The sequence below is a fragment of the Branchiostoma lanceolatum genome, chromosome 13 (genome assembly GCF_035083965.1).
Source record: "Branchiostoma lanceolatum isolate klBraLanc5 chromosome 13, klBraLanc5.hap2, whole genome shotgun sequence".
NCBI lineage: Eukaryota > Metazoa > Chordata > Leptocardii > Amphioxiformes > Branchiostomatidae > Branchiostoma > Branchiostoma lanceolatum.
The window spans coordinates 541,723-567,727 of NC_089734.1; the positions used below are offsets into that span (position 1 = coordinate 541,723).

A 26,005-nucleotide genomic window follows, 5' to 3' on the forward strand; every position below is an offset into this window, starting at 1 on the left:
AGCCGGGGCCCGGCCGGGCAGTTTGCCGGAACGAAAAGTATGACATAGAAGACAACAAAAGACATAAACGTAAAACTGGTTATTCATAAGCATGATCTGTGTATATTTCTTGATATGAATTTTCATTTCACGTTCCCGCAAACGTCCAGGCCGGGCCCCGGTATGGAAATGTGACTCTAGCATTACAGAGCAAAACATGTGCAACATCATCAGCATCATACAACCACAGAGAGAAGGATGACCTGATATCACTGTTTAAGTTAGTTAAAATCCTCCCACACCATTATTGATGTATAGGGCGGTGCCCATCTCCGTTTCATAGCCCTGGGCCACACTGTTGTGCAATCACTGTAGCACGGGGCTAGTCCACTGGCAGTGAAGTGTGTTTAACTTCCATACTGTTTCACAAGTATGTACCATTTTTATGAAGTCTTTGGTATGACTCCATGCGCCTCTTGTCCAGAGATGTCCTACCCGGGGCTTGAACCTGGGCCTTCTGATCCAAGTAATTGGAACCAGATGTGGTGAGAGACAAAGGCGCAGGCCACTACACCACAGGGACACCCCTGATATCACTGTAGTACCTTCAATTATTCTGTATCTGAATAGCTGGTGTAACCGCCCTTTGGCGTAACAGATCAGCTTTGCAGGCATGTGGCGCGGCAGCAGCTGGTTATGTTACAGTAGACGGCCTGTCACACCTAACCTTTAAACTAACTAACTGCAAACGTTGTTTAAAGCTACCTAGCGAGGATGCTCCTGTTGTACTTGGTGGCAATGAATTCCATTCTATGATAATTCTAGGGAAAAAAAACACCTCGATCCTGGAATGATGATTCTGGTACTTGTAGACATGACTACTATTAATCACTGTTGGTTTGGTGAGACTCCTTACCTTGCAGGACATGGTCTGGATACTGCTGGGCAGCAGGTCGTCGTGAACGTTCTTAGAGAAGAGGTGGACGGCCAGGGCGAGGTCGGACAGCTGTAGGTGCTGCCGGACATGGTGTACCAGGTCTGCTAGAGTGCTGTACGCTAGCGGGCTGTAACACACAACAAAATTCAAGACATGGCCATGCGCAGTGCAGTTCAGTTCATTTTCCTGAAACCCTGGATTTACAGATGGAAAGGACAGCGTTACACAATCACAGAAGCTTCTCAGACAAAGCACAAAACCTTAAGATCTAAGTGCAATGGAAGACAAACTTGTATAAAAGGCACGGATTCGAGACTACATTCAGTTCTAGCATTACTCACCGGAGAGTTTCCCGTGTCGTCCAGCCGGTTCCTATCAGAACCTTCTCATCAAACAACCGGTCAATGTGGGGAACAAATCCTGCAAAATACACAGAAAATTTTTAAAATTAAAATTTTTTGGGGGGAAAGTTGAAAACAAATGATTTTTTTCAACTTTAGCACTTAACATACTGTCTTTGAGTGTCTATTTCTACGTCGAAATAACACATCAAAATAATTTTTTTTTTACGTACTGTTCCTAAGATCCGTAGCGAGGATGTGCCGCGCTGCGATGAGCAGCTCCTTGCGGAGATGTGTGACCTCCTGCGGACAGTTGGTCAGCAAGGACAGCATGCCCTTCACCATCTGATTAGCATAGGTCGTCACGGATTCCTGATAAACAAACAAACAAACAAGGTCAGCAAGGACAGCAAATAAATAAACAAGGTCAGCAAGGACAGCATGCCCTTCACCATCTGGTTAGCATAGGTCGTCACGGATTCCTGACAAACAAACAAACAAACAAGGTCAGCAAGGACAGCAAATAAATAAACAAGGTCAGCAAGGACAGCATGCCCTTCACCATCTGGTTAGCATAGGTCGTCACGGATTCCTGACAAACAAACAAACAAACAAACAAGGTCAGAAGGGACAGCATGCCTTTCACCATCTGATTAGCATAGGTCGTCACGGATTCCTGATAAACAAACAAACAAACAAACAAGGTCAGAAGGGACAGCATGCCCTTCACCATCTGGTTAGCATAGGTCGTCACGGATTCCTGACAAACAAACAAACAAACAAACAAGGTCAGAAGGGACAGCATGCCCTTCACCATCTGGTTAGCTTAGGTCGTCACGGATTCCTGACATACAAACAAACAAACATCAGAGCCATCCACACACACCAAAGCATCTGTAACACACACATGTATAACTCGTCTCCTCCTACATTTTCAATGTTAAGAAGCGAGAACTAGAAGCCAACCCCTTGTATCATAATATACCAGTATTACAACACATTTCTAAGATATCTTAACTAGTATTGCTAGTTGAACTGCGTTACATGTGTATCCATGTTTTTGCCTGTACTTGTGGGAAGAAATGTATAATAAAGGTCTTTAACACATCATCCACATATCTCCCTCTGTCTTGGGGAAGCGTAAGGCACACAAACTGTGTCTTAAGGACTAAGACGTTGGAGAAGACTCTCACTCAAGATTAAGACGTTGGAGAAGACGTCTCACTCAAGATTAAGACGTTGAAGAAGACGTCTCACTCAAGATTAAGACCTTGGAGAAGACATCTCACTCAAGATTAAGACGTTGGAGAAGACGTCTCACTCAAGATTAAGACGTTGGAGAAGAAGTCTCACTCAAGATTAAGACTTTGTAGAAGACGTCTCACCTGGTAGATGCGGATGATGTAGGCCAGGAAGGACAGAGTCTTGATCTGAGCCGCCACGAAGTCCACGTACAACTCACGGTTGAACTGGGGGGACGCTCTGGGGGAAACACATGAGGAAAACAGAACGTCAGCAAACACAGACAGGGCAGCCTAGCTTGTTTGCTCCTATGGCTTGTGGCCTAGTGCCCGTCTTTGAGGAGAGTCAAACCTCAAGCATGTTAAAGAACCCGCCACACTTATCAAAAAGAGTAGGGATTTTCTAAGGTGTGAGTGGATCTAACCTAACAGTTGGTATATATACCACAGAATCTTCAGCAAGTTGAAGTTGGTAGCAGCAAAACAAAGAAGAATAGAAAAAAAAGGAGTGCAAACATGAAATCCACTTACAACTGGGGGAAACATGGCTGAGTGGTCACACTAAAGTCATTTTCAGCATTACAAGACTACAGCATGTCTGAAGCTCTACATTACAACTTCTTACTACATATAACAGTTACAGCCACATGTCATTTATATATGTATGTCACTCAGCCTGTTTTGAGGACATTAAAATACCCAATAAACAAACAAGTAAACGAACGAACAAACGCCCTGCTCACCTGGCCTGTTTGGACTAGATGTACATTAGAATACACAGGAAACAAAAAAAAAAACACCCCTCACCTGGCCTGTGCGGAGGGAGTGAGGACGATGGTGTTCATGATGAGAGGGATGAACTCCGCCACGGCGCTGTGGACGTTCTGCTTGTACAACTGGGAGGGAGGGAAGGAAACGGTATCTCAGTCTGCAATTCTAACTCAAAATGTCAATTAAAAGTTATAAAGAGTTTCCTACATACATTTGTATACCATATAGTCCAGGAGGAGATTCTCAAAAGAGGCCTAGAAATTGACATTCGTAGGACACCCGTTATATTTTTAGTCCACTATCATAGAATGATAGCTTGATGCCCCTTGATCATTTTAAGGTATGTTGTTCTACATGTATGGTCCAGGTGGGACATCATGGTTCCAGGGCTCTTTATGCAGATTTATGCAAATGAGGCATTTAAGCCATGAATTGAAAAGAAAACAGCATAATTCGTTGGATACCTGTCCGAATGACATCAAACTTGGAGAAAGTCACAAGCAACAAGAGAGTGTTCCTTTTTAGAACCTTGAAAGTGCCTGGCATGTTTCTATGAGGACAAGTTACACATACGGCACAACAGTTTTGACCTTCTAAGAGGACATTAAGCCTTTGGTTAATGTATTGGGAAGTCTCAGACGTCAAACCTCTGCTCATTAAAGAACTCAAAGAACCTATGGACAAAAGTAGGAGTAACCCAGTGTCTTTGGCTAAAAACATGAGGACAGATGAAAATAACCCGTACCTGGTACATGAGCACCACGATGATGGGTAACTCTGCTAGAACCTTCAGCGAGTTGATCCCCTTAGACAGGACCGTCAGCTGTGGGGGAGAGACACATAGGGGGAAAAACTATTATCAAAAACTTGAAAAGATAGAGTCCTTTCCGAGACACCGCGCAGGTTTTTAGGTTACATTTGTAATATTTTCGAAATATTAAAAGTAAATTCAAAATCTTTATCAATATTTATAAAATTCTATGAAAAATAGACATCCGCGAGCACGATGTTTTAAAAACCGTTAGTTTAGTTTGCAAACAATTTAAAAGCGGTCCTCAAATAATACCTTTAATTGTAATAATTACTTAGACTCTACTGCAGTTTGAGATGATTTCATGACAGCGAAACTACCATTTTTCTCTCACAGTAAAAACGAAACTAATTGTCACTTGATTGAGTACTAGTATGTAAATAGCTACCAGTCAGTAACAACTTTTAGGTAGTTTGTATGTTGGTTGTATGTTGTTTCTGTACTCAAGGTAGACTAGCCACTTTGATAGCTATTGAAGTGAGTATAGGATCCAAGTATCCAAGTACGCAAGACCAGCTACACGCGACTCACGGTTTTTCTTTGCTGCCCTCGACCTCTGTTTGATTGTATAAACTTATAACAATTCAACAATGCAGTAAATCAATCACGAGACTAGTGAATCTAAGAAAAACAAGTAAAGATTCAACTCACGGTTTCTTTGCTGCCGTCAGCCTTCTCCGTTTGCACGGTGACGGTTCCGGACAGCGGGAGAACCACAGGCTGGCCGGTCGCCGCGTCTAGCGTCACGTTGATCGGCTTCTCAAACATCGCGTTCTACGCGAGAGGTAAAAAACATAGTGTGAGTCATCATTTTGTTTATGTAGCTTTAAGCTTGTAATGTAAAGTATCAGAAATGATAGTCATGGAAATTCACAATGGAACAGTTCTTAGTTACTTCTTACCATGTTTGCAGGCAGATCCTTGTAGATCTGTTTCACCATGTGCAGGAAGTGTTGGATCTGAAAAAGAAAGGACATACAGGATTACATTTGTAACTTTACTGCTCAAGAATCAAATAAAATACAACACATGGTAACTTTAACAACTTAGCAAGAATTCTAGAAAACTAATCTACCCTACAAAAGCCTGCATAGCATGATACAAAGTCGCCACCCTGGATGACAAGCCCAGTGTGATACCAAATTCCCTCCCTGGATGAAACCCCGGTGTGATACCATATGCCCACCCTGGCTGAAACCACAGTGTGATACCACCTCCCATCCCTGGTGGTACCACAAAAAATGGCTGAACCCTGGTGTTATACCAATGCAGAAACCCAGATGTGATACAACAACTCTGGCTGAAACTCCGGTGTGATAGCTCATGCAGAAACCCCTGTGTGATACCCACCTCCGGCTGGATCTGTGGCCTGAACTGTTTGTGCAGCTCGATGATGATCCTCAGACAGACCAGAACGTTCTCCTCATTCTCTCTCTGCAGGGGACACAGAAACACACATTCACATTTGGAAACTTACTCAGAATCTAGTGATGCCTAGTTCAAAGGCAACTGATGTTTTGAAACACAGAAAAACAAAACTTTACACTTTACCTTCAGCATTCACAGGTCATTTCAAATGAATTTCAGGTATACCACCACTTGAAAAAGATAAGTCCCCATGTAATAACCCTAACCCTGTAACCCCTGACCTCTACCCTGTAACCCCTGACCTCTACCCTGTAATCCCCGACCTCTACCCTGTAACCTCTGACCTCTATAAGCTGGAACATGAGGGACAGCACTTTGCTGACGTAGATGCGGAAGTGATCATTGGTCGGGATGCGGTGGATGATCTCCAACAGAAGTTTCCGCAGTTGCTAAAAAGTATCACCAAAAATAACACATCAACATCTTTCTTAACTGAAGGGAAGGACATGACTGGTACCTCTGAAGACATCAATCAAGCAAATTTTATTGCACAACAATGGTAACAATGTATGGCAATAACTAAATAAATAAAATGTATGGCAGATTGCTATTCGGAGTAAATACTACGATATACATTGTATGAAACTTAATTGACACAAAAAATTATAATGTTGTGTGTACAAGGCTATGTAACAGCCATCATGCTTTATCTGTCATTTCCAAAATCATTGTTTTCCAGAGATCTCCTTACCTGAATGGGGTTTTCTTGCACAAAAATGGTGTCACCTGCAAAAATACAAGAAAGGGTTGTGCATGATAAAGGGATATCATTGCAATTCTTAAGATAACCATCTCAAAAAGCCAAAAAGTTTATGGACCTCAAAACAATTGCTGTCAAAGCTACCTTTACTACTTTCAAGTGCTCAAGGCAAATTAACTGTGGTGCCTTCACTTCATATGGCACTTTATCTTCTTGGGATTGCACAAAAAGTACTTACACTTCCTACATGTAAGACGTATAAATGAAGAGTAAGACAGTCTTACCTTCCTGTAACACCTTGAGGAACCGTGGGATGGCGTGCTCCAGGAAGGACTGGTACTGGCCGGATGTCACGATGGACTGGTGGGGGAGGGGTAAAACTAGAGTTAAGCTTATGTCATTAAAATAGATGATTAGCATCTGATAAAAACTAATCTTACAGCCAGGTGAGACTGTTCAAAAGTTGGTGCATTTTATCATCCTTCTTCTGCAGTATGTGACCAAATACTAAACAGATAGCACAACAAGTACCCTGAGCATTTTTTTCAAAATGCATATAACAAACATTTGTAATCACAAGAGCTATCTGCCACACAGAAATAATGACCACAGTACATCCACTCCAGAATAACAGAGATATCAAAACTTTTGCTGCAGTGGCATAGATAGTCACAAGGGGGCTCATTATCAAACTTCATTTTGCTGACACCTACCCACATGTCAAAAATCTTTTCACATCCTTTCACGGCTTCTCAAGTAATGCTCTCCATCCATCCATCCACAAAAGCACAAATGGAACCAAAATCATGACCTTCTTGGCAAAATAACATGATGCTTACCTCGAAATTCTCACTGATTTCCTGAGCAACCTTCAACCTGTGCTCATCCTCTGTGGACGGAAAAAAAAAAGTTGTTCTTAAGTTACTGGGAAATAAGACCAAATGTTTTAATCTCATGCAAGGTTGACTTAGTCTACATTGTACATGTATGTTTACTAACCCTGGGAACATCTTATCTTTAACTGTAGCAGGACACTCAATAGCATACTGTAAATTCATTTACTTTTGCAGTGGTTTTATTTCACAGTAGGAGGGGAAGGAAGTTTTTGCTTTTTTGTTTTAAGTTTGTGGTAGAAACAATTCTGTAGTACAGTGGTATGGTAATACATTGGAAACACATATTTGAAGTGTCATGATCTTGCAGTGGAGAGTTTACTACAAAAATAAAACCACCACAAATATTTCAACATTCACAGTATCACCCCCCAACCGAGGTCTACAGCCTACTACTTGTACTAGTTACATGTAGTACTACTAGTAAGAATGGTAGTCAGTACAGTCAGCTCTTATCAGTTGGAATATCACCGTCCCTTCTGCAGGGACTCTGGTGTATCTTTAGATTACATCATTCTGTACTGAAGAAGGGGATCGCTTCAGAAGTTCAAGTACACATCCAAACAAGAACACAATTTTCCACATTTACACCACTCATTCTAACGTCAGCACATTACTTAACAATCAACTGTCAACATGTTACTAATAAGAATTGCAATTTTTTTAAATAATTCTTGTTTGAAAGGAAATTGAAGTTCTGAGCTGATCCCTGCTGCTGTGGTCAGATTGAGGCTGTAAGCATGAAACCACTGTTGCCATGGCAACGGGTTTTCTGATGAGGTTTATGGGTCATCATTCCACAGAATAGATGTGTAAAAGTCAGACTTCTTCAACTGTTTATAAAATGACTGATCAAAGTGTGAGTGTGTATGTGTGTGTGTGAGTGTGTATGTGTGTGTGCACCTCCTAAAAATTTTTCTGGAATAGTATTAAGCTAAGTACAAGCATGTCACCCAAAACAATGAAATTTTGTCACATTTTTTTATCTAGTATATTCTGACAGAAACAGAAACTCTGGTTGGTGTCGGCAAGAATGGCAGCCTAACTCTTTGGCTTATTCATTCATTCTAGGTAGGTAGGAAGGTAGACATCCAGATCAAAAATTTTCAAATATAATTCTATCTCTATAACTGGATAAGACTCAAAGATAATTTTCGGACGTTTCAAGTGACATCCATCATTCTTCTTCAGCATCATTCATTCATTTGTTCGTTCATCCACTCCTTGGTTCCGTACTCACGTTGGTTAGTGTCGGCGAGAATGGCGGCGTAGCTCCGGTACTTGTTCATCTGAGCCAGCAGGTCCTGCGGACTGATCACCGTCGCGTGGGGCGTGGCTGTTGCCATGGTGAAGATCAGTCACGTCCGATGCTCAACTGGAAACTAAAACAATGCAGTCATCAGAAACAACAGATTCTTGTTGATAAAAAGTCATAAAAGCACTTTTGATGCATCCCAATGGCAACTTTGGAGCAGGGCAGTCTCCAGGACCCGTCTCTCCGTCCCGGGACAAAAATTTGCTCGTTGGGACAAAATGATTAATCTCGTCTGTCAAAAAAAACAGACCTCCGTCATGACATGAAATCTATGAAAATGTATTTTCCTAAGGTTGAAATGACAGATTTAACAACGAAAATCAATAACATGGGCTCTCAAACAATATGTGGGGCAGAAACAAGATACAGCTGGAGACAACTCTGTTGAGGGGTTTCGGATTAACTGCTGACATGAATTCCAAGGAGACAAAAAGGGGGAAAATAAATTTGCAAACTAATTTGTTTTCACACAGAAAATGAGGGCAAATCAATGTTCTAGTCTATTAAATTTAGTACTTGTTCATGTAGCTTTGCCTTTGGGGTCTGCTTATATCTAGTTTTATCATTAAATCATTACAACAAGAAACCAGAATCTATAAATTCATAGTTTATAACATGGTGTCTGATTTGGATCAAACTTTCAACAGGGGGAGGGGGGCAGCCACAAGACAGAGAAACCAAAACACTTGAGTTTGGATCGAGGGGACGGGGTGTGAAACATTTTTGGTTAAGTCGTCAATAGTGCTACGTTATTGTCTAAACAGAACTTTAGATTATGAATATGTGCATTGAGTACACCACAAAGCTTCTAATTATTATGTGTACATCGCACTGATCACAACATTTTCACAGATAGGAACCTGGCGGGAAACACATATACATGTATATCAGGTAGAAATCATTTCACGCTTCAACAGATTTGGGCATGATCGGAGGGAAACAGGACGACTTTACACACAAAACACTCCTCACAATCAACAACGGTACGTTTTCCTTCGCGTTGCACCCTTCTGTTCCCGTCTGCCGGCCTCTGACCGCCCGATAGTCCGACTTACCTGCGCGCCGTTTGCCCACGCGGAGATTAACACCCACAGGACGCAGACGACACAAAGGCATTTTACCTCAGCAACTTTCAACAAGTTCCACCTTATTTCTGGTTAAAACGGGTAGGTTTACGTCAGAAACACAGCTGAATAAACCCTTGTTTTATCGTGTAAGTAATTCAGTAGTCATTCATGCATATTGTTGGCGTAAAACTCACCTAAATCGGCTAAACCTGCATTCTTCTTTCTTCTCAAATTCCAAGCGCCGCCATCTTGGCTTGACAAGATCGATGAATGAATGATAGCATCAAAACAGAATACAGCTCTCAGACGATAGATTTACCATTTTTCTGGAAGCTAAAAGAGTTTATGAAAGCCAAGTGTGAAGAAAATATTTTATACTAATTTCCAAGTTCCTTAATTTGTACCATAATGATCATTTGATGATTTTTGTGTTGTCTCATGATGTGTGCCATTTTGTTGCGGTAGCTGTCACCAGAAGACCCTCACTTCTGACGGTCTGATGAAAGCTCCCGGATGTGGATGGCGGGAAAAGTGTGCTAGGGACATGAGAGATGATCACCTTCATTTTTTCGAAGAGATGAAAGAAATATTCGTCGTCTGATCTCGTTCTAACAATCGCTCTGTTTTGCTATGAAAGAAAGCAAAACGTCTGAAATTAATGAATTCGTTCTACATATAACAAGGTACATAATTTCGCCACAGTGAAACTATCAAGTTACGTCCAAACAGATCTCCAACCCAACGTCCCCCAGTATAATGCACTCCTGTGTATCTAAACTGTGCATGGGGGGGGGGGGGTGTTGCTGCACTAGAGATATCTCAAACCCACTGTTTTCCAAAGTGGCGGATTTATATTACCTGGCGGATTAATGCCAATGGAAGTCATATCTAAACTTAAAAGGTGTTTTAAACACACACATCACTGACCGCAGACCTGCGACTAACGTTAGGAACTCGTTTTTTTTTACACAGAAACAGGAAGCTTGTAAAACCATAAACCTCCTTGGTAAAACGTAACGATTTAACCTCCCCAACATCTGCTTTGAGAATAGGACAGTTCCAGGTAACGGTACGCTTATCACCTTTGCTGCAGTTCCCAGTGTGATCAACAGGAGGCGTGCAGCACGCTGGGTTCTTCGAATATTGTGACAGTTGTTTTCACAAAGGAGTTTCTTGGCGTTTCTTGGAGTTTCTCGTCGATACGTCTCCGAACAAATCCGCGTCTTTCGTTCGTTTTATAGTTAGGTCTTTTATGTCATGCGTTTGAAACAAATCAAAGGAGCGAGTAGAAACAGAAGTGATCCCAACCGAGATTCGAACCCACGCCGAAACCGGAGGCCAGATCACAGGCACGCACGCCTAAAAGGTCGCGACCAGTTAGACTGGTCAGTTGGAGGCGCTTGAACCCAAACTGTTACACGTTTTCCCCAACATGGCCGTCTGGCCATCCACCTCAATTCAACCCTTCTCGAGTAGGCAGTGGATGGAAAGTGTCCAAAGGAGACTCAAAACTCGGCATTGAAAGCTGAAAGGCATAAAATATGATGAGCGCAAAATAAGTAGACATGAAAATCGACCCAAAACTACACACCGACTTTGGAGACTTCCGCTCGCCTTTCACATGGCTAAGTTGCACTGCTATTTTTAATTAATTCTTAATTGAAATCAATTATATACCCACCCGGCCAGTCGAAAACGCCATTTTACTACTGTTACTGGTAATATAGCAACGTATTTCAATCTTTGACCCACCGTTGTGCAGCCTGGTTATCGAACCTAAGAAATCACTTAACCTAAACCAAAAACATGTTAATGCGCAACTCATGCGGGCTTGTATACGCACAAGTGTGACAGGGCCATAAGAAACGAGCCGGAAACCGCGCCCGTGCTCGCTGGAGGCTCTGTGACAGCATCCTGTCTTGATTGATGTAGCTGAGCTCCCTTCCGCTTTACACAGATACTTAAGCGCCGTCGCCAGAACTAGTTTAGCTCCAGGTGGAGTGACAAATGTTTCGTTCGTTTCGAGCGGCTTTCAAGTCGCGCGTCTAATCAGCCACCCACCGGAAACCGCGCGCACGCTCGCTTGAGGCTATGCGGCGGTGTTTTTGATTCATTTCAGCTTCCTTCCACTTAATAGGACCTTATCACACGTGTGCGTATATTCAAGTGCGTAGGAGTTGCGCATTAACATTTTTATGGTTTAAGTAAAGTTTGCGGGGAAGAAGTTGTTTTCTACTTTGACCCACCGCTGTGCGGCCTGCTTATCGAACCAAAGAAATGACTTCTTCGGCTGCAAACTTAACGTCAACCAGAACATGCTAATATACGCAACTCATGCGAACATTGATATACGCACAAGTGTGAAGGGGGCTTTACAGAGACAACAAGACCATAGCATGTCCAGGTAAAAAGATACAAAAATCGGAAGTTCTGCTGCAGTACCAAAGTGACATACCAGGGGGCCCAAAATCGACCATGACCTTCGTCTTCCCAACACCTACCCACATACATGTAACAAATATCGTTATTATCCATCGAGAGCATTGAGTTATGACTACAATAGTCCGGAAACACACACACACACACATACACACACACACACACACAAAAACACACACGCGCGCGCACACACACACACACACACACAAACACACACACACAGGCACACACACGGATACACACAAAACTATATCTCCACTTTTCATGGAGATAATCATTATTAGTAGTTTAGCTCCGCTGGCTCCAGACGGATCCACATGTCTTCTCGCTCGTTTTAAACGCGGCTTCTAAGTCGTGCGTTTGCATGGATTCCCTCCCCAGACGACGTCTAATTGAACACCTACTCGAAAATCATCACGCAGCAGCTCAATCCTGTGACAGGTTCTACCCGCTTCTCCCTGCAGGCGTGTGGCGGGGCGCCGGGCGTGTTACTGAGGAGGTGTGACGCACTAATCAAGCGGTAAGACGCACAAATTATACGATCCGAAAACCGGTATTAGGATAGTAATGCCGTAGCCTGAATTCAATCAAGCCTCCTGTGACAACTCGCCGCCCTGTAACTGCCTCGCAACCCAAGGAGGAGGGAGTGCAGAGAAACCCCCGGACAGCTGGAGTAATGTTACTGCGATATAGAGGTGCATCTAATGATATCAGTCACGAGGGTTATTATTTACAAAGGCACTGGGTGAGATGTAATGATCTGTACAACTTGTGAAGTGGGGAAAACGCCATGCGCTGTGTTTATGTAAGGTTGCAGGGAAGGACGCATGTGGACTGCGGCGGAAACGGGCGTTTTTCTCATTCATTCATTCATTCATTCGTTCGTTCATTCATTCGTTTGTTCATTCACAGAAAACGCCATGGCCGTGTAAGGTTGCAGGGAATGACGAATGTACACTGCGGCGGAAACGAGCGTTTTTCTCATTCATTCATTCATTCATTCATTCGTCCGTCTATCCATCCGTCCGTCCACCCATCCGTCTGTCCATCCACCCGTCCATCCATCCATTTATTCATTCATTCACAGAAAAGTAAGCCCTGCGTGCATCCGCCATGAGATGGAGCTATGCCTTTATAATTACATACCCATTCGTGCGTGTGTGATAATGTACATCTAATCACGCCGGCCACAAGGGTTATAACATACACATGACGGTACAACTGGCGGGATATCACCGGGCTCTCGTGAATTGGGGCGGGCGTCTAGCCGACCTCTGAGTATCCGATACTAGTGCAGGAATGACGTCTGTGCGAGTGTGGGCGAAACGAAACGGTTCTGTTTCCATTTCTTCATTCATAGAAAAGGAAGCCATGCAAATGATGCATACGTGTGCTGGTGTGTTAAACCGAAAGGCGGTTATACAGAAGTATCATAGGACAGGGAAAAGAGCTACGCCGTTATAAATACATACATGTCATTGAGCAATAGCGGGGAGCTTCTAATCATACTCGGTGAGTGGTCACAGTGGCACATGTTGTGAATTGGGGTACACGTAAGTTGTAAGCCGACCGCTGAATATCTCTATAATTGCAGGGATGACGTCTGTGGGAGTGTGGCCGAAACGAAACGGTTCTGTTTTCATTTATTCATTCATACAAAATCATAGAAGATCATAGAAAAGGAACCCTTTAGTATCATATAATATAATAACTTTATTGCACAACAATTGTACAAGGTACAAAGTATGGCATTCACTGGTACATAGATAACATTCTATTAGGCTAATTCGTCTATCTTATACAATATGGTGTGCTAGTCTATCTTATACAATATGGTGTTGTAGTATGGGATGACAATGGGATTTTACAATCATTGGAGGAGTTTCTAACGTCTAGACATTCTTTGATATATTTCCCAATGTATACCATGCATGGGTTGTCACATGTCATTATGTACTTGGATTTCTGTTCAAGTCCATTGAGATAAATCCTGGTAAGTCCGACGATAGCACTGAGTATAGTGAATTACGTATATCAAAATATTTGGGACATAGACCTACAATCAACAAGACTGGCAATGATAAAAAGACATTGCCATGGCGACGGTGGTTGTTGTTTTAATTTTTACTGTACCCTGCTTAGGGCACAGTGATAGGTGGTGCTGTTCATGCAGGATTTCTAACAAAAAGGCTGACGGGTACCTGTTCTACTGGACAAATACACACACACACAGACACGCACACACACAGACAGACAGCGACAGTTCCACTAGATTCTACCAGACACACCCCACTGCCAGAACAAACATCGATTTCATCACAGCCTGATCATGACAACTGAAAACAGCCCACGGACCGGGTTCCCACCATACAAAATGACTATTCTACTCTGATAGGACTGCTGTTTACATGAACAACATGTTAGGCCAAATCTACACAAATTCTAACATCATAGTCCACTTACCAACAGACACAGCATACACCATGCAACAGTTTGTACACTTATGTTCCCTGAACTAAGTCCTCTAGAGCGTGAATGGCCAGGGATGTTAGCTAAGGATGGAATGCCAGGATGGAATCCCATGATGGAATGCCAGGATGGAATCCCAGGATGGAATTCCAGGATGGAATGCCAGGATGGAATGCCATGATGGAATGCCAGGATGGAATGCCAGGATGGAATGCCAGGATGGAATGCCAGGATGGAATTCGAGTCCCACTGGAATACCAGGCACACCAGTCGTAAAGGAATTTGCCAGTAATTCCTGGAACCCTAATGAAATGCCAGCCTGGGAATCTTAATCCACAGAAATGTTGTTGTGTAAAAATGTGTCCCATGTGTTCTTGGAAGTGTACAGGATTATATCAGCAAGAAAGTGGCATCTTATCAGCAGGATAATCATCTAGTACTAGTACAACTGGCTTGCTAAATTTCCTTGCGACAGTGACATTTTTCATTGATCGATCTGGCTTGGACATGTTCCCAATGTCATGAATGAGGTTAATGCCCTTTAATTAATCTGCTTGTATAGGTAACTGAAGCAGCGTGTGCACAATCGTTATTAGTACAGAGTTGATGCAGTTATGACCTGTTCCCCGAAGAAAGACATTAAATCTTACAGTTGTAAGGACCAGCATTAGGGCGTCTAAAAACATTGTAACAGACACACATTGTTTCAGAAAAGAGCAATATTACTGTAGAGCTGAGGTCTTAAATGGGTCATGTATACATAAGCCTGGCACATCTGGTAGACAGCTGTAGCTTCCTGTCTAGGTTATCTAGGAGGAATGTCCCGAGGGAGGCTTTCTGTCTGACTAACATTCCTAACATTCTTATTGTCTTAATATGCCTATGGACACATGCCTGTACAATTCCTAGAATAGTTGCAATCTGCACACAATACTATATCATTTGGCTCGCCCCAGTCAAAAAGTGATATTCGTCTTCAACTACCTCTGGACAAAATGGACTCATAGGACAGGGAAAGAAGCTACGCCGTTATAATTACATACGTGTGTGAAGATGTGTAATAGCAGGAAGCTTCTTGTCATACTCAGTGAGTGGTCACGAGGGTGGCAGAGTACACATCCACTAGACGGCATCAGTCACTGAGACGGCATGGTGGTTGGCACATGTTGTGAATTGGGGCACGCGTCAAGCCGACCGCTAAGTAGCTCTATTACTGTGTCTATACTTGCAGGGATGACGTCTGTGGGAGTGTGGTCGAAACGAAATTAAACGGTTCTGTTTCCATGTATTCATTCATAGAAAAGGAGGCCATACATCAGTGTGGTTGTGTGTTGCGCCGGAAGGCGGTTGTACCGGCTATAAAGATAGGTCGATGAAGATTAGACATCCAGGTAATAAGATACGCCAAAAAGCAATTACTCAAACAACTGGATATGATTTTGGAAACGGTCAGACGTTTCAAGTAGCATCCACTACTTTTCGTCAGTGACTGTGAGCAAGATCAGTTGAACAGCAGGTTTATAACCAAGGCCAACATCACAATTCCATATGTACAAGGAGTGTCCGAAAAACTCCGACGGATCTTCCAAAACTTCAACATTGCCACCAACTTCAAACCTCAATCAACTCTCAGACAAAGACTGGTACATCCTAAAGACCGACCCCGCAAAGGCAGCAAGGCCGATGTCATCTACAGACTCAAATGTGAAGAACCCAACTGCAACAACACTTATATCGGAGAGACCAGTCGATCACTTAATGAAAGGTACAAAGAACATTGCGCTAACCGCTACTCCTCGGCCATTTTCCACCACCTAAAACACAACCAGGGGCACTCGTTCAATCTCGAATCCACTGATATCCTTGACCGCGAACCCCGCTGGTTCGAACGTGGAGTAAGGGAGGCAATATATGAGAGGATATACAATCCAACCCTCAACAGGAAAGGAGGGCTAAGGTTGGAACTGTCTGGCACTTGGGACATAGCCTTGGGGGCAAACCAGCTTAAGCTCCTATATTAAAACAATAGGAGCTATTGTCCCCTTTTACTTCAACCTCGTCTTGAGTTGTCTAATTCGCTTTCTATTGGACTTCTAAAAATTTGTCTTCTCCTTATTTGCATATCAATTCATAGTTCGTGGTTATAAACCTGCTGTTCAACTGATCTTGCTCACAGTCACTGACGAAAAGTAGTGGATGCTACTTGAAACGTCTGACCGTTTCCAAAATCATATCCAGTTGTTTGAGTAATTGCTTTTTGGCGTATAAAGATAGGGGTCAGATAGTATACAGAAGTGCCATAGGACGGGGAAAGGAGCTACGCCGTTATAATTACATACATGTGCAACAGTGGGGAGCTTCTAATCATACTCGGTGAGTTGTCACAGTGGCACAGCTTGTGAATTGGGGCACAAGTAAGCCGACCGTTGAGTATCTCTATACTTGCAGGAAATGACGTCTGTTGGTGCGAACGTGGCCGAAACGAAACGGTTCTGTTTCCATTTGTTCATTCATTGAAACGTAAGCCCTACGTGCCACTGAACAGGGAAATGAGCGGCTATGCCTTCATGATTAAGTACGTGTGTGATGATATGTAACAGCGGGGAGCTTCGTTCTAATCATACTCAGTAGTCATGAGGGTTGCAGAGTACACGGGCACTAGACGGTATGGTGGTTGCCACACGTCGAGCTGAGCATCTCTGTAACAGGGATGACGTCTGTGGGAGTGTGGTCGAAACGAACGTTCTGTTTCCATTTATTCATTCGCAGAAAAGAAAGCCCTAAGTCATAGGGGAAGGAGCTACGCCGTTATGATCAAGTACGTGTGTGATGTGTTATAGTGGAGAGCATCTCATCATATCATACGATGATTTCGGTATGGCGGCCTTAAAAAGGTGACATTTTGCAAAGAAACACTGTTCCGACATGCCGTCCACTTTGTTGGAAAAACTTTAAAATGGACAAATAAATAAATATATAAAGACATCACAGTCACGAAAGTTCTATAGTACGCATGTACCAGGCGGTGTAATGTTTGGTACATTTTGTGAATTCGGACACGCAACAAGCCATTGAACCGCTGAACAAGTCTTAGGACCCTGTCATACTTGTGCGTATATGCACGTCCGCATGAGTTGCGTATTAGCAACTTTGGGTTTCAGGTTAAGTTTGCAGCCGAAGAAGTCACTTATTTGGTTCGATAACTAGGCTACACAACGGTGGGTCAAAGTAGAAAACAACTTCTTCCCTGCAAACTTTACATAAACCCCAAAAATGTTCATCGGAAACTCATACGCACTTGAATATACGCACAAGTGTAACACGGCCTTTACGTAAGTTGCGCGGAATGACGTCAGTATGAGTATCCAGGCATCCATTCATCCTTTCAGCCATTCACAGAAAAGTCAGCAGTACGTGCTGATGGGCAGGAGGAGTAGCTCTTCCTTTTCTATTTTTATCTTTGCTCTTCCGTTTATAATTACAAACGTGCGCGTGTGTGATGATGTGTATCTATAAATATAATACAGTGATGACGCTACTCTTCTTTTTATTCAGCTGAGAGAACAAGTTACAGACGTAGCGGTGGCGCACTCAAGTTAACTAACTAACTAACTTATTTTAGCGCCACCACTAAAACATATATACACAAGACATAAAAGAGAAAATATAAGAATACAAACTAATGACGGATGACGCTACTCTACTATATATGATTACTTATATGCACACACACGGACGCATCTTTAATATTACACTGATGACGAGGGTTATAGAATACGAGTGTATCAGGCGGAATGATCATCCGCTACGTCTGTAACTACGTCAAGCCACAAACCGCGCTTCTACGCGATGCCAGAAAGTCTGAATGTTTTCTATTTTGGTACAGAAAAGGCAACGGAAATGACTCGCGGGCCTGTGTGTCGCTGATATATTCACTATATCCATCTAAAGTGCAGCCAGTTGGAACCCATCTGAGTAATGAGGCTGTTGTAGCGCCTTTTGTAACGCGTTCGTACACCTCCTCCATCACGGGACGCCCATGTGATCATGAATGCCCGGTAGTCAGGAGGGCAATACTGTAGCCTACGAATCGCGCTCCTAGTGGTCAGTAACCTCCGGCCGAGAGCTTGTGTAAATACAGGCTAGGCAATACTGTAAATGCAGAAATGTTCGCGGGGATTTAATTTCGCGATAAGGAGAAAATGGAGTGTTCGCGTTTGAAACATTAGTAGCGTTACAGTCACACAATGGAACGGCTTTTCACGGTGGTTTTAAGTTCGCGGTAACGAGTTGACTGCGAAAACTACGAACATAAAACCACCGCGAACATGTCTGCATTCATGCCCGTACGGGTGCAACAAGGTGTCCGCGTCGGGCGCATCGGACTGGCTTTACTTTACTTTATTATCTCCATGAAAAATGGAGATATTGTTTTGGGTGTGTCTGTGTGTCTGTTTGTCTGTTTGTTTGTGTTTCCGGACTACAGTAGTCAGCATAACTCAAGAACCGCTCGATGGATTACGATGATATTTGGTATGTGGGCAGGTGTTGTGAAGCCGAAATTCAAGGTCGATTTTGAGCCCCCTGGTATGTGACCTTGGTACTGCAGCAGAAATTTCATTTTTGTATCTCTTGACCTGGACGTGCTATGGTCTTGGTTTTTTGGTGGCAGATAGCTGGTGGTGTAATGAAGACGTGGTGTGGGTTTGGGCCCCCTAGCAGCTTGTTCAAAATTGCAACAATACAATACACAGTGGAACGCCAGGGGGCCGAGCTGATATAGTATGGGGTTTAACATATAAGGAATGTAGGTTCAGGTTGGCCTGACTCTAGCCTGTATTTACACAAACTCTCGCTGGCGAAGGTTAATGACCCCCTCCCTAGGGAGCGGTAAGCGTCCGGCCGGCCGCTAGGAGCGCGATTTAGTCATGCGCCTGACTCTAGCGGGTTATGAGATACTCTCCAAGCAGAGGTGTCGATTGTGAGGGCTAGGAGTGTCCGCGATTTTTAATCTAATAATCGCGGCCTTATCTGTAAGTGTATGTGCACTGCACCTGTACACATCAATGTCCCGGATTTTATCTAATTTTTGTTGTGCCCCAAGTATGTCCACATTCTGTTTGAATTTAAAATTTACTTTGGAAAATCAATAAAGAGAGAAAAAAAATCGCGGCCACTCGAGCTCCTAGCCCTGTCGGTCGGAACATCTGCTTGGAGAGTAGTTATGAGTTACAAATATACCAGGCGATGTAGATAAATGAATTGGGTGAATCAATATCGATGGATGAATGGATTGCTGACGACGTCATTGAAAGATGACCGCACAATAACGGTCATTAGGCTGACTCAGTGCACGGTTTGTTGTGAAACACAATGGCGCGAGATGAAGTGATCGATATTATTATTGATAATCAATAGTAATCAAGACACCTTTTCTCCCTACATGTAACGTTACAACAATTTGTAGGTCGCAGTCTGATGAAATGATAACATCTATATAGTAATAGTTTATTGCAAATTCATGCCCGTAGGCTAATTGCATGTTGACAACAGTATCGAAGTACAAATGTAAGGTAAAACAAAAGGTATACATGTAATACAAGATCATACTTTATTTGTTATTCTACAGTAAGTTTCTATATCTACGGTACTAATGTGGGGTTTGATTTCTTCTCTGAAAGCAGTGGAAAATAAAAAGTCCCACACTTTCAATGATGAGTGGGTTGGAAGATTTCAAAAGGAATATGAATTTCTGTGTATTCCGTCCCAGGATTTGAACCGGGATCTCACAGCAACTAATTGGAAACAGAAGCTCAACTTATCAATGTTGCAACAAGAACGTGTAGCGGGTACCGTTACGTGTGCGTGGGTCTGTGTGGGCGGGTTAGATTGTGCGTGATGACTTTATTAGTGATGAAAGTCTCGGTATGGAGAAATCAGCACACCGGCACCGCCCGCGTGGTTTTTATTTCTCGCTAGGGCGAAAATAGGGGCGTTCGCGATGGTTTCAAGTTCGCGGCAGCGTTATAGTCAAATACTCCTGCAGTGTTGGACAAAAATGTTCGCTGTGGTTTAAAGTTCGCGGTGGAACGGTCGCCGCGAAAACCGCGAACATAAAACCATCGCGAACATTTCTGCATTGACAGTAACACTAGTCTCTACCAGACTAACTACGCCGAAAATGCCGCTGAACCTTGGTGTGTTCTAACAGACCGGGTTGCAACAAGTGAAAAACATTCAAAATTTGGATTTTTACGGCCCATGTATAGATGAAAATCATGGCACCATTGTCATAGCGATATGATTTTTGTATACATTGTGTAGATTATACAGTAGAATCCACTTAATTGCACAACGGATGAACACACACTCCATTTAATTGCACCGAATCCCAAAATCCCAAACCAGTTCCCATTCACTCCATTGTTAGTAACTTCGCATATCTGCACGACGCATTGTCACCAATGCCGGATAACTGCACCAAATTTGTTCAAACATCGTCGACAAGTTAACTGATATAAAAAGGTGATTTTCAGCAAAGCTTTTGAATAAAAGCGGCAACTTGAGTAGGTGGCGCAGTGACGGCTTGACACGAAGAGAGTAACTTGAGATTTTCAAAGGAAGAAAAACATCTGAAGATGAACACGTAACACCGTCACGGTTCCACATGGGGTTCACGGGTCCAATAACGGGCTGAGTCTTTGGTTCACCCGAGACCCCCACACGGAAAGGTCGCTGTCCGCTGTTTTAACCGGCCGTGTGATGTTACCACACATGAAAAATAGACAAAAATCGCGTTTTTTACGGCCTATATATGGATGAAAACTTCACAAAACATTGTCAAAGATATGTGATTTCTATACATTATGTAGATGAAAGTTTTATTTTCTCGAATGACAAAATTGCAGCAAAGCTTTTGAATGAGAGCAGCAAGGTAAGGAGTAAGCGGCGCACTGAAGACTTGTCACGAGGAGAGTTACTCTTTCAAGGAGAAAAAACATCTGAAGGTGAACACGTAACGTCTTCACGACCTGAGTCTTTGATTCACCCGAGATCCCCGGCCACACGGAAAGGTTGCTGTCCGCTGGTTTACCGCCCGTGTACATTTTGCGACAGCAATAACCGGATTGTTCAGAGTCCATTTATACTGATAATCATATCAAAATGCATTGTCAAAGATATGTGATGTCCATACATGGTGTATATGGCATTTGTTTCATGTAACAAAACTGCGGCACATCGTTTGACGTGTACATGTTGCGACACGTGAAAAACAGGCAAAATCGGGCTTTTTGCAATACAAATTTTGATGAAAATAACATCGCAATTGTCACCGATCTGTGATTTCTATAACGTTGGGTAACCTAAATTCGGGATTTTTCCGATAATGGTTGACTGAAATCAATCTAGCAGAACAATAAACCATCCTTTTTTTCTATTATTCTGTCAGTATCATGTATTATCTTTGCACTAATCATATATATGGTAGATTTTGTCTCTAGTCGTGCTGACACCATAATATTTCAACTTGAAACTACCGTCCGCCGCACGCACAATTATGGTGCTGTCGGACAGGGGGGCACATTAATTCGGGAGAGAAGATTCGTCTTGAATATCTTACCGCTAATCACATTTTATACAGCAGCTATTCGTTCTATCCTTGGCTTGAGGAGAGTGCTATGGATATAGACGTGTCCAAGTAAAAAAAATACACGAAAAAACGGCCGTACCGCACACATCAGGCCAGTTCGGGAACAACCCGTGTGTTGAGTCGGTAGAACTTCACTCAAAGTCGGCCCATCGTCATCATCGGGCAACGTGTAAGTCGTTACATTATTCATGGGAAATTAGATGGATGCCGTAGCAATGGTAATACTACTATGTCCATGTGTTCCTTGTTGTGTTAGGAGAAAACTTTGAGAAAAATATCTTCCTCAGTCCACTATCACACGCAGCATTTAGACAAAAAAGTGTTCCTCACAAACCTTTGTCGTCTGCTTGACAACAGGATTCTGGTTAACAATATGGCGGCGGGAAAATACACGTGCCGTAGGTTGTAGCAACAGAGAGGAGTTTTGATGATTGATCACACTTAGAATCCAGTTGCAGGTTAGCAAAAGAGATTGTAATAAGTTGTCTTATAAATAATTGTGTTTAGCAGGCAGGAGATGTGACATTTGTCTTATAAACCAGCGAACAACCGTGCAGTGTGAGTCTCCCACGAAGCCCCCAGACTCTGTCAATAAGGGACGGAGAGTTTTTGACGTCGCCAACTTCTAATGCATGGTTATCGAAGCTTTTCAGCCAGTGTTCTGAATACGTTAGTCTATCTGCTTTGCATTGCTGGCGTTATAACTGATTTTGCATCTAGCACATATCCCTAAATACCCCGTTTTCGAAAAATCCCGACTTTAAGTACCCCACGAATTTAGGTTACCCAACGTTACATTATGTAGATGATAGTCTTATTTTCTAATTTCTCTAAAAAGTGTGGCAAATCTCTTGATTCAAAGTGACAAGATTACGAGTAGGCGGCGCAGTGAAGATTGACTTGTCACGAGGACAATTATCAGTGATATCGTTTAAGAGATTCATCAGTCACGTGTAATAACAGTTACTAGAATATTCCTCAATCAGTGAATAAGAAAAGGTAACGAGATACGCACCTCCAAATTTTCGATGTCAACTGTACATCTTGATCACGGAATGACCTAGTCTCGCGAGAACACGACATCGAAAATTTGGAGGTGCGTATCTCGTTACCTTTTCTTAGTCACTGATTGAGGAATATTCTAGTAACAATTATCAGTGAGATTTTCAAAGGAATAAAACATCTGAAGGTGAACGTGCGTGGTTCTGCCCGCTCAAGACCCGGGGTCTAACGGTCCCCTTCAGCAGATAGGGCCCTGTCACACGTGTGCGTATATTCAAGTGCGCGTGAGTTGCGCATTCACGTTTTTATTTTTGTTTAAGTAAGGTTTGCGGGGGAAAAGTTTTTTTCTACTTTGACCCACCGTTGTGCAGCCTAGTGATCGAACCTCAGAATCACTTATTCGGCTGCAAACTTAACAGTGACGCAGTTGCGACAAGTGAAATTTTGCGATTTGGGATTTTTTCTTATGACGGAAAACAGAACCCAAAAGAATGAAATCACATCTACACTACCACACAGCACTGTGGCTTACTCTCCGAGCAGAGGAGCGGTTCCGGCAGGTTTTTGACGTGTTTTTAGGCGTTTTATTTGGGGTTTCTACTTTGTCATTCTTTGGGTCTCTTCAAGCCCCAATAAAACGCCTGAATACACGTCAAAAACCTGCCGGAACCCCTCCTCTGCTTGGAGAGTACCGCGGCTGACTTATCCACGGAAGAGGAAATAAAAGCCTTGCTGCGGAGAGGTCGTTGCCCGTTGTTTTACCGGAGGTGTGCATGAAGAGACACGTGATAAACAGATTCCACCTGCGTGTAGCTGATAAACACAGCCCGGTTGCTTATCTGTCCGTGGCAGAGGAGATAAACGCCTTGCTGGGAGGTTATTGACCCCACAATGTCATGCGAGGTCAACGTAATGAGGGCCCAACGCGAGGATACCAACTGATTGCTGATGAGAGGTTTTAGACAAGAACTGTACAAGAATGTCAAAGCAGGACACTTTTATATACCTGATGTCATGTAAGAACAAACATAAAATATGCAACAAAGACTAGTATGTATCATATCTGTGCATTGTATTTGTATCCAGGGAGCCTGAAAAACAGGTCAATAGACCTGAGTGTGTCCGCTGGTTAAATGAATGAAGACCTTTATTGCACATTTCTGCCACACTTGATAACAAGTACAGTTAACGGATACAAAAAGAATATGACTATCTTTAGATAAATTCTACTTGTCATCGCTTTTCGGTTATAGTAGATATAAAAGAACAGATGTTTTTCAATAAATAAATGAATGAATGATTATGATGATGAGATTCTCTAAAAACAAAAGACACAAAAATCAACATTCAAACTTGTTAGAAACCCCTCACGAAATTTAAAAAAAACTTCAAATTTGTGTAAATATATGTATCTTTATTTAATTTTTTCATACAGTACCTCATGGGTATAACCTTGACGTGAAAAGGTCAATGTCAGGGGATCCATCACGGGTGAACTTGCTCCATGGAGATGATATCAGAGCGCCTGTAACTCAGTGATTATCCGCGGACATTGCAGGGTCACCCTGGCAACGGGATTGATTTTGGATTTGGTCAGACGTTTGAACTTCCGGGTAGCTAGCCTCCACCAGGCCTTCCTACGGGCGTATGGATCGTAGAATTCGGCAAAAAGAGAAATAACTGGCTAGTAGACTCAGTCCACCGTAAGGGTCAATATTTCGCCCGCACTCGTGCGAGTGAAATCCTACGGTGGCCAAATTAACTTCCCTGCCAAATATTCTCCCTATAGCTGGCGTAGTTAGTCTGGTAGAGACTACCAGGTAGCAGCCGCTACCTTTCCTCGGTGACTGAGCACTCGCCTGCTGCACGAAAGACAGTGGGTGCTACCTGAAACGTCTGACCGTTTCCAAATCTATACATTATCTATTTGCTTGAGTAACTCTTATCTTGTGTATCGTAGTACCTTGAAGTCTAACCTTCATAGACGTACTCAGGGACACAATTTTTTTTCAAATTAAGGGCGTGGCCTTAGAAATGATGATGACGCTATCGTGATGTCATAAAAAACGACAAAATAACAATCAACATCGTTCGCTATTTTTCTCTGTGTGTTCAGTAATTTGTTCAACCTTCCTAACCACGTAGATTTCATAACGAAGGCAACGTTCTTTTTTTTTGCCAAACGTTTTTTCTCACGTTCCATTTAATCAAATCAACATGGCTTAAAGGAGGCTGCTGTGCGCCTGAAGCTTTCTGCGAAATATGATTAATAACCTGCCGGAAATGAGCCGCAAATCAGGTTATTTGTCACCAAACGGCGCGCCCTGAATGAGATCTTACCTATGACGATAAAGTAGGTTATACCAATCGCCGCGATTGTGACACGGACATTAGTAAATCTTACAACTAGCGAAACGTCACGTCATAATCACCAAGACAACGCGCTTCCATATCTGAAATGATCTCCGAACATAGCCTTGTCAATCCGCGGTTTTTCCGTAAACACTCCACAGTAACAGCACTCCATATATGGGATATGATGTCCTTGAATAAAGCTGATTATGCTGGAACTTGCGGCAGCGCAACATGACGTCATTGTCACCACGGCAACGCGGTTTCTTATCTCCGTAAACAAGGTTGCCTCACTGTGATGCAATCACAACAATCAGCGGTATTATGATTTCAGGAAGCGACGGAACAAGCTGTAATTTCGGGCACCAAAACAGATCGGAATTAAATTGTAGTCCACTTACGTCTCTAGCCTGATTAAATCTACTCTCCAAGCAGAGGAGGGATTCCGGCTGTTTTTTGACGTGTTTTTAGGCGTTTTTGTCGGGCTTTCTACTTTGAGGAGACAAAAAAAAAAAACAGGCAAAGTAGAAAGCCCGACAAAAACGCCTAAAAACACGTCAAAATCCAGCCGGAACCCCTCCTCTGCTTGGAGAGTAGATTAAATCGCGC

At 42.8% G+C, this 26,005-nt stretch overlaps 1 protein-coding gene across 1 annotated transcript in view; it reads right to left on the reverse strand.

The window, feature by feature from the left end:
* LOC136447026 (transformation/transcription domain-associated protein-like) overlaps window positions 1–9,747 on the reverse strand; it is a 51,859-nt gene extending 42,112 nt beyond the window's left edge. The window contains exons 1-15 of the mRNA XM_066445695.1: window positions 9,678–9,747; window positions 8,342–8,483; window positions 7,048–7,097; window positions 6,493–6,568; window positions 6,200–6,234; window positions 5,793–5,897; window positions 5,431–5,514; window positions 4,983–5,039; window positions 4,732–4,854; window positions 4,015–4,092; window positions 3,306–3,394; window positions 2,643–2,739; window positions 1,491–1,629; window positions 1,258–1,336; window positions 896–1,043 (exon numbers count right to left, since the gene is read on the reverse strand). Coding sequence (XP_066301792.1) covers window positions 896–1,043; window positions 1,258–1,336; window positions 1,491–1,629; window positions 2,643–2,739; window positions 3,306–3,394; window positions 4,015–4,092; window positions 4,732–4,854; window positions 4,983–5,039; window positions 5,431–5,514; window positions 5,793–5,897; window positions 6,200–6,234; window positions 6,493–6,568; window positions 7,048–7,097; window positions 8,342–8,447 — 1,266 coding nt within the window. The 5' untranslated portion in view covers window positions 8,448–8,483; window positions 9,678–9,747. The remainder of the gene's footprint in view (window positions 1–895; window positions 1,044–1,257; window positions 1,337–1,490; window positions 1,630–2,642; window positions 2,740–3,305; window positions 3,395–4,014; window positions 4,093–4,731; window positions 4,855–4,982; window positions 5,040–5,430; window positions 5,515–5,792; window positions 5,898–6,199; window positions 6,235–6,492; window positions 6,569–7,047; window positions 7,098–8,341; window positions 8,484–9,677) is intronic.
* Window positions 9,748–26,005: the final 16,258 nt, after the last annotated feature.